Raw genomic sequence first — 8,495 nt, forward strand, 5'->3', positions numbered from 1 at the left:
CACTTAAAAATATTTTTAAGTGCAAAAATATTTTAACATGTCCCTTAATTAAAAAAAAAAAATCATTTAAGGAATTTATAAGACAAAGACGTGTAGTACACACAGTGGGCCGTTCAACAACATCTTTCCTCAGAATTAGTTAATCTTTTGTTTTTCTCTACATACATGGTTCCTGAGGTTGTTGGGACGATGGGGATGTCTTCAGCCTCCATGGGGATGGACCAGGGGATGTGGAGCTGGGGGGCTAACTCCCTCATTACCATATTCCTGGAGATGTCGAGAAAAGCAGAAAAACAAACAAAATGACTAAATGCGAAGCAAAGCTCATTCCATCAGCTCTTCCTTGTGCTAATCAATCCACGGCTGTTTGAAATTGAGCATGTCCATCTAAGTCACAGTCCAGTGTTTAACACAGTATAGCAGCGACACCTACCCCAGGACTTTGGCACAGTCGTCGTAGTATTTCATGGAGTTTTTGACAAAGCTGAAGCCGTTAACGTCACAGACAAACGAATGGCCATTGGCTCTGAGCAGGTCGAACCCACACACTGTTTGCTATAATCACACAAGCAAAAGCATTAAAGCCGGTTCACAGTGCATGAGAATGTAGTTAGCCGCTGAGCAGAAAACACATTCAAACAACTAAACAGGTGAAGTAGGATTTTCATTTTAATTAATTTGGTGACATTGGACATAAAGAATGTGCGTATGTGTTGTTTTCCACTGGATAGAAAATAGAGCAACTGAGAAGCCGTTTTAAGATTTCATTACGGGAACAAAATGCTACATTTCTCCAAATAACATTAAATTTCTTAGCAGTAATACATTTTTTTGTTGCCTTCTGCTGCAGTCATGTGTTTTACTTTGTTCAGAGTGAAGGAGTTTCTTCTATTTATGAGTCGTATAAGATGAATTGTAGGTGTTAGAAGAGTAAGCAGCAGAAAGCAGCTGGTTACTACACTGTGTACTCAAAGTGATTTTAGTTCCTTTCATTTATTTAAAAAAAACAAATCTAAGTAGTTTCACCTTTCACTCATCGTTTTCCCCACATCTGGAGACTCTACAAGGGTTACATAAACAGGTGTACAGTCTTTGACCACTCGAGGCACAGGAAGCAGTAAAAATAACAAGAAAGGGACCACGAGACCACGGCGGTTACACGGCTCACAGTGAACACTCACTACATTCACACATGGTGCGCTTGTGCGAGTCTTTTACCTTAAATGCCAGGCAGACCTTGCGGGCCACCAGTTTCTCCATGGCGGTCAGCATGACTGGGTAGCGGATCTCCTTCCCCTCGCTGTCCCTCTCTACCTTCCCATCCAGTGCTGGAGACTTCCTGGCCTCAGCGTGAGCATAGTCCGGGCCCACTGTATAAACCTAAGAAACAGCACAGAGCCAACGACTCAGAAGACGTCTCAGAGCAGATGAAATATTTCATTTGTCTATTCTTGACCAATATGGTAGCTCCCACCACATCAGTTCAACAATGTATAAACCTCAAATAACTATGAACGGTACCTTTACATCAGTGCCATCTGTCGGCATGAACTCCTCGTAGATATAAGAGCCAGTCTTTCGTACACTGCTTTCTGGGGAGTACACACTACTACGGCTCCCTATCTGCAGCAAAGAGAGAGAAAAACACAGAAGAAGAAACCCCCCCCCCAAAATAAACATATAGCCACATTCAATGTTCAGCATGTTAAGCTAATTGTCATAATAAAAACATGGTATTTTTTCAGCTTCAGTGATAAACGGGTACCTTTCTGAAGAGTCTTTGGCTTCCTCCTCCGGCAGATGTTGGGTAATAGATGTAGACGTTGTGGTCCTCTGCGCACACTGGTTTCTCCACAAAGGGTTTATGGAACACCTCCCCATTCACCTCAACTTGGTCCTCCCCCTCCACCAGGTTACACTCTGCACAGGGCAAGACTAAAGCTTTTAAATTCAGGTTGCCAGGAAATAGTTAAAACATACAGAAAAATCTACAGCATTGATGTTTAACATATGGAATGAAATTAGTTTTGCTTAAAGATGCCAGTTAATTAGATTACTGATGTTTTCTATGTGATATTTGGTAGCAGAAATCACCACATTTAAGATTTACCATGTTATCTTGTGTTCATTCTGTTGAAATGAAAATACTTCTTTAACACAAAGTAAAAGCCCACCTTCAGGATTGTCAGGGTCTCGGTTCAGCACAGCGTAACGAGGCAGGTCGATGCCCTCCTCCTGCAGGATCCGATACACTTCCCTCCTGACATGGAACGATTGGAGTTAGTGAGCCTCCGAGAACAAACGTCACAGTTTATTTAATGTGGCCATGAGCAGTGTATGTATGCAAGAGCAGGGCAAGTCGGAGGGAACATGCAATACATGTGAAAATAGCAATGTTGTTCACATCACACAACCTCTCGCTGCTCTGATTATCCAGGAAAAAACAAAAACAAAGATGCAAACAAATCAGATTCATGAAAGAATTTCACATTTAGAATTTCCCTTTGGCAAGCAAAAGCCGGTGTTAGAGGTGTGGGGGTTTGCATGAGGACCGTGGCAGAGAGCAATGCAAATGTTTGAAAATGATTCCCATCTCTCCTGCAAGCCGCTCCAATGAATGAGCTCACCCTTCAGCTTCACTGACATCAAAACTCTTCCAAGCAAAACAGTGAGTTTGTTTTTTTAAATACATTCTGGAAAATTCAACAGCATCTGATAAATGTACTTTAAGAGTTAAACTGATATTTTAGGAGGACCCTTTAGGCACAGCTGCCACCATCTCACTGGCGGCCACACAGTTGAGGCCTAATTTTAAAACTAGCTAGTTACGTTTTTACATTGTGATAACCTTCAGCTGTGCGTGTGTGCTCACACGTACCTATCCTGAATGAAATACTGCATGTTGAGATCATTGATGAGCAGTGGATTCCTGAGTTTGGCATATTCCACTGCTTTGTCCAGAGGGAAACCTAAAAAGTAAAACATATCTTCGTCAGTACAAGCTGGACCAGCATTTAAAAATAATACAGTAATCGAGATTTTTTTATGCTTTGAAAACTCTGGATATACAACAGTGTATGAGTCCTCAAATAAGAGATCAACAAAACTGAATATCTCCTAGATGCAAATGTTGGAAATGTTTTTACTTCAATTCAGAAATGAGCATTTTTAATCAGGAAGTGTTTAAAAGCATTTACAGTTCGTTGAAGTTTTAAACAGTCATCACGGAAACCCTCTGACACCCAGGAGCAAAATTATGTCCTTTAATGGCCTCAGTACTTAAAAATATATAAAGATGTTTTTGCTTTCTGTGTTATGAAGTTGGTATAATTTAGCAGGGCCATGTTCAACCTGCTTTTTGAAGATGTGATCAACATGTGAGGGGATGAAATTCTTCAAAAATCTGGAAGAGCAGAAATGACTTTGGGCAATACATGTGAGGTGGTCAAAATAAATGGGTTAACAAACAAGTATTTACAGTCTGCAGTGGAGACACATCTGCAAAAATAATAACACAGGCCTCATAATGCATTCTCATTTGCTCATTAAGGATATCTGCACTCATTTAGATCAAGCAGAGCATTTGATCTAAATGAGTGCGAGTCTGATGCTAAGTCTTACCATAGATGCTAAGTCTGAAAACTTGGGGAAAAATGCCGCCGTCACATTACATGTGTGACAGAAAATAATGAGAAGTATACAGGATCTACTTTACTGTTTCTCACAAGTCAAACTCTGTCAGAATGGTGAGAAAGTCCTTTTAATTATTACTGTTGCACTATTTTACTGTACTTGCTATATGATCTCTTCACAAAGGACAGTTTTTTCCTGTGTTTACTAATGAACTGATCTGTGGTGAGAAGCATCTCATCTTGTTTAGGTACAAAAAAAAAAGAAAGAAGAAGAAAACATGAATCACAAAAAGTAAAGAAATAAAAATAGCGTTTCAAATCTAACTTAAACCAGGTAAGGTTTCAACCCTAATATCCCCCAGTCATGTCTCCCTCCCACCTTCGCATTTCCTTCGCATTTCTCCTCATGCAACAGATGCTTCGGTTTGCAATTTTTACCTTTGGAGTGGAAGGAGATGAGGCAATCACAGAGGGGCCATTTCTCCACAGGCTCCTCCAGGATGACCTCCTCAGGAAAAATGACCACATCAATGTAGTCAAACTTACAAAGGCGCTCCAAGATCTGAGTCATGGGCTTGGATTTGGATTTCTTTGTCATCGCGCATATGCCGACCACAATCTGTCGCTCTGACGGCTGGTGGAGCAAGGAAGAGGGCAGAGAAGGTTAAGCTAGAGATGACAAGAGTCAGTTAACCCAGACAACATGTCTGAGTGGCCGGGCAGTGTAAGAGCAGGAATAAACAGCTGCAGTTTAAGGTAATACCCACAATAATACTATCAAAAAAGGAAAATGTGCACTATACAAGTATGTACAGTGAAGCCATGTAGTGGGCAGCATTAACTGAACTATCACTAACTTTCAGTTCACAGCGCAGCTGAAAATTTAAGTTAAGCTACAGCTTTTTATGTCTCATTAGCATGCTAATCATTGAGCCATCTGCACTGTTGTGTAGAGATCAACCTAATAATTTAAATATTGAGATATTTGTTAGGGTACACATTTATTTATTTATTTTTTATTTTAATTATGGTTATTATTTATTTTACTAAACATCCAAATGACATCTCTCTCCTTCAAAGCAGTAACTGTTAAAAATCAGATGAGCTGAAGCTTTAGTAATTCTAATTCTCTAATTCTTTACAATAAAGAATTACTGTCTAAGCTATAGACAGTACTGATTTATGACATCTTCCTCTCCAACTGGAAGCACAGTGCAAGCTCTCTTTCTTCTGTGCTCACTTGATGAGTGAGCAGTGAGGGTTCAGAGTGACCGACAGAGAAATAAGACACCTTCAGTTGCTTCTAAAGTTCCCTCTGACTGTTTATTACATTTAAATATAGATTTTTTGGGGGGGCAAAGAGTAGATTATGTTGTTAATTAGTACTGCGGCTAAGAAACCCTGAAAATGATATTTGAAAAGTGCAAAAAACACAAACTGAAGCTGTTCAAAGTCCAGCTCAGAGCACTGCTACAAGTGTGATAATAAAGAGGACCACTGCAGAGGGGACAGAGCGGTGTTTAAGTTGCAGCACACTCTGTCCTCGAGCCAAACTTTGGATTACTTTTCCTCATCTGATAAGGATCCTAAAATAGGAGTTTCATCAACACCCCGTCTTGTGGGTAATGAGCGCTACAGTCCCACAGGGCGAGAAGAACAACCGAGGATGACCATTAGAACATTAAGTCAGTAATTACCCTTTCTGAAACCTGAAAAATATGATGGTTCTTGCAGCTTTGCAAATGCATTAAACATCACACGAAAAGAAACAAAAGCTTTACTGATAAGGACACTTAATCACATTTATGGTGAATATATTGGATACAAGATTACTACACAATATAGTGTCAGCCACAATCCTATTAACCAAGCTAACGTTGTGAATCTCAAAGACGGAGACAAAGGTTACGGCTCCTAATGAAGCAGTACTTTATAGTCCATTTATAGCAACAGGACACTAAGGCCCAGAAGCCTTACCACTGTTTATCTGCTACACTGTTCTCATGCCATTCTTTGAGTATTTTTGTTTCCATTTCTTTTTCCATTACCCAATTCCAAACATAACTTTTATAAGTTTCCAGCCCTGTCACTTCCTCATGCCTAAAAATGTCCAACACTGCAGCTTCCTGTTCTGTAATAAAATGAGATCTTCTTTGCCCACTGTAAAAGTGTATTGTAACTATATTAATATTGTACACCTGCTACTTACCGACTCATCATCATCGTCCATTTCCTCTTCTCGAAACATCTCGTTCTTCATGCCTGCGTCCATTTGGCCCATGTCACGTTGATAATTTTCATAGCCAACCACAAACTGAGGAATGTCTCTGCAGCTCCAACCCTGTTTTTTTCTTGCTGCTCCTACACAGGGCTCCAACATCACACACTCCAATGTGACATGGCTCCTTCAGGTTGCTCCTGCCGTCGAAGGGGGTAGGCTGTGATGAAGGTGGCTACTAAGCAAGAACAAAACCAGTCAACTGTGATAGACCGTGACTGGGTGACTAAAACTTGAAGGCCTGGTCATAAACGAAAGTCTGTTGGCTGATAACAAGTTTGATAAAGTATGTGCTGAGGTAGGAAAGAAAGAAGAAAACAGAAAAAAAAAACCAACAGCAGCTGTCCTAAGAGGTAGAAAAGATGGCGTGGACTCCACGTGGACTGAGGTAGAGAGTCATGTCCCAGCGTAGAAGCGTCTTCTTGACACAGGAAACCTCACAGCCAACATCTGCATACCATTGTTCTTGCCCTGGGAACAAACAGTACACAAATACTTTAAAAAGCATGACTAATGAAGCAGTATTTGGTAGTAGCAGAAGCACTCAGTAGCTAAAAAAAGACAGAACTGTATGTGAAACACAACATTACGAGTTTGCACAGTGTCGTTACATCTACCAGTTGAGAATGAAATGGAGGGCTATAAAAACAATGATGAAACTGGGTTATTGCAATTTTAAAGGCCATTCTACCTATAAGATAACGGCAGTTTATTTATATGCAATCATTTATTGAACCACAGTCAAATAACATTTACATATTTGTTATTGTTATATTTTTGTATCGAGAGATATTCACAATGCATGTAGTAATAATGACCAGGTACCAAAATAGAAATACAGGATTAGGAGAAGTCCAATTATGTCCCTATAGAACATTTACCATTAAAACACATAACATATGACATATAACATATTACACTTTGTCATTATTTATTGCACAAAAACTAAGAAAAAAAAACAACTAAGTACACCCATGACACAGTAGTTTGCAGATTGCCTTTGAACAGTAACTTAGAGTAATCATTTTCTATGACTTCAGTCTCTCACATCGTTGTTGAGAATTTTGGCCTTGAATCTTTATAACTTTGCTTCAATTAATTGAGGTTCGCTGGCATTCATTTAAGCACATCTCTCTTAAAGGCATTTCAATCAAAACTACACTGGACTATTGCAACACCTTGACTTTTTCACCCTTATTTTCAGTCATTATGTTGTAGATTTGCAGCTATGCTTGGGATCATTGTGCTGTTGTATTTTCATGGTTCCTGTGGCAGCAAAACACGACCAAATCATGACTTCTCCGCCACCATGCTTGACAGTTGAAATGAGGTGGTTCTGATGATATCCTTGTTTGGTTTTCTCTCCACTATGGATGTTACTGGATCACTCCTACAATTTGGTGTCATTTCAAGATAGTAGATAGAAAAGTCAAGATTTTCATGATTCTATCATTTAACTAAAAATAGGGGTTGTTAAACTATTAGAAAAACACACTGTTCAAGTCAGGATATTATGCTATAACAACTGTCCAAATTCTCCACATGTGATGTACGTCAAATCTTCCCCCTGTTACGAGACAATCTCACCTCTATTACTAAGGGGTTTGAATGTACAGTCGCTTTCATACTGTATTTATGTTTTCTAACAGCTGAAATGAATTTTAAGAGGGTGTTAATAGATAAGTATTATCAAAGAACATGAATGATCTGTTTTGAACTACAACCTAGCTTTAATCTAAAATATGTGAATTGAAAAGAAATTTTAATGCAGTTTGATCTATTTTGTTTCATGGCTAGGGCTTAGCAAAAACAAACAAAAATTGTACAATCTCATACTACATCATTATATGAAATGCTTAATTCACCCTGTTTAATGAAATTATAATCATTTAAAATGTTTAAGAGTTTCTAACATTATTTAAATAAAAATACCAGGACACCTGCATTCACTTTTGGTTTTGATAACAAGAGCATACACATAACATTTAAATACAATAAAGATTTCATGACAAGTTAATATGTTCTTAGCTGCACCTGGCATAGAAAGGAATACCAGTCCACCTTTTTGAAGTTATTCATACTCAAATTTCAGAGAGAGCTAAAACTCTATAAACGGCTATAAAGCTTGCTTATTTTAATACTTTCAACAGCACAAGATAAAAAATTGAAAATAAAATCATTCCGACGTACTTCCTTTCAAATTTACTATCATATCGTGTAAACACAACTTGTAATAGTTTTAACAGTCTTCCTCACATGGGCAGTCTCACTGCCTGACATGTTTGTGGTTTAGATACCAAAATATGACAGAATTTATATTACATGATTGCACGGAAAAATATTCAAACTAAAAAAGGTTTTATAGGGTAAACCTCTACAAGTCATGCTTAAAATAAATTAAAAACACTCAAACATTATGCATATCACATCAATGACCAACCTGCCCAGTAGTGTGTGCACGTTACCATTTTAGTATGCAAAGCACTAACAGGGTAGATGTTTTATGCTCAAGTCAGCTATGATTACTCATGTGATGCAGAACCACACATGCAAATGCACACACAGAAGACAAAAGAATTTGCAAC

General features: G+C 38.6%; 1 protein-coding gene across 9 annotated transcripts in view; it reads right to left on the reverse strand.

Annotated features, from left to right (window-relative positions):
- The window catches only part of ppip5k1b (diphosphoinositol pentakisphosphate kinase 1b), a 46,079-nt gene that overhangs the window by 29,126 nt on the left and 8,458 nt on the right, over positions 1–8,495 (reverse strand). For 6 of the 9 annotated variants that reach the window (XM_013910428.1, XM_013910429.1, XM_013910432.1 and 3 more), the window contains exons 2-10: positions 5,842–6,381; positions 4,071–4,266; positions 2,879–2,969; positions 2,175–2,260; positions 1,766–1,935; positions 1,522–1,623; positions 1,219–1,380; positions 434–555; positions 166–267 (exon numbers count right to left, since the gene is read on the reverse strand). In XM_013910428.1, coding sequence (XP_013765882.1) covers positions 166–267; positions 434–555; positions 1,219–1,380; positions 1,522–1,623; positions 1,766–1,935; positions 2,175–2,260; positions 2,879–2,969; positions 4,071–4,266; positions 5,842–6,012 — 1,202 coding nt within the window. In that variant the 5' untranslated portion in view covers positions 6,013–6,381. The remainder of the gene's footprint in view (positions 1–165; positions 268–433; positions 556–1,218; positions 1,381–1,521; positions 1,624–1,765; positions 1,936–2,174; positions 2,261–2,878; positions 2,970–4,070; positions 4,267–5,841; positions 6,382–8,495) is intronic. The other 3 variants (XM_005731466.1, XM_005731463.1, XM_005731458.1) reach the window with 1 other exon arrangement.

This window comes from Pundamilia nyererei, unplaced genomic scaffold, assembly GCF_000239375.1.
Source record: "Pundamilia nyererei isolate P.nyererei 1_Seehausen unplaced genomic scaffold, PunNye1.0 scaffold00043, whole genome shotgun sequence".
Lineage (NCBI taxonomy): Eukaryota > Metazoa > Chordata > Actinopteri > Cichliformes > Cichlidae > Pundamilia > Pundamilia nyererei.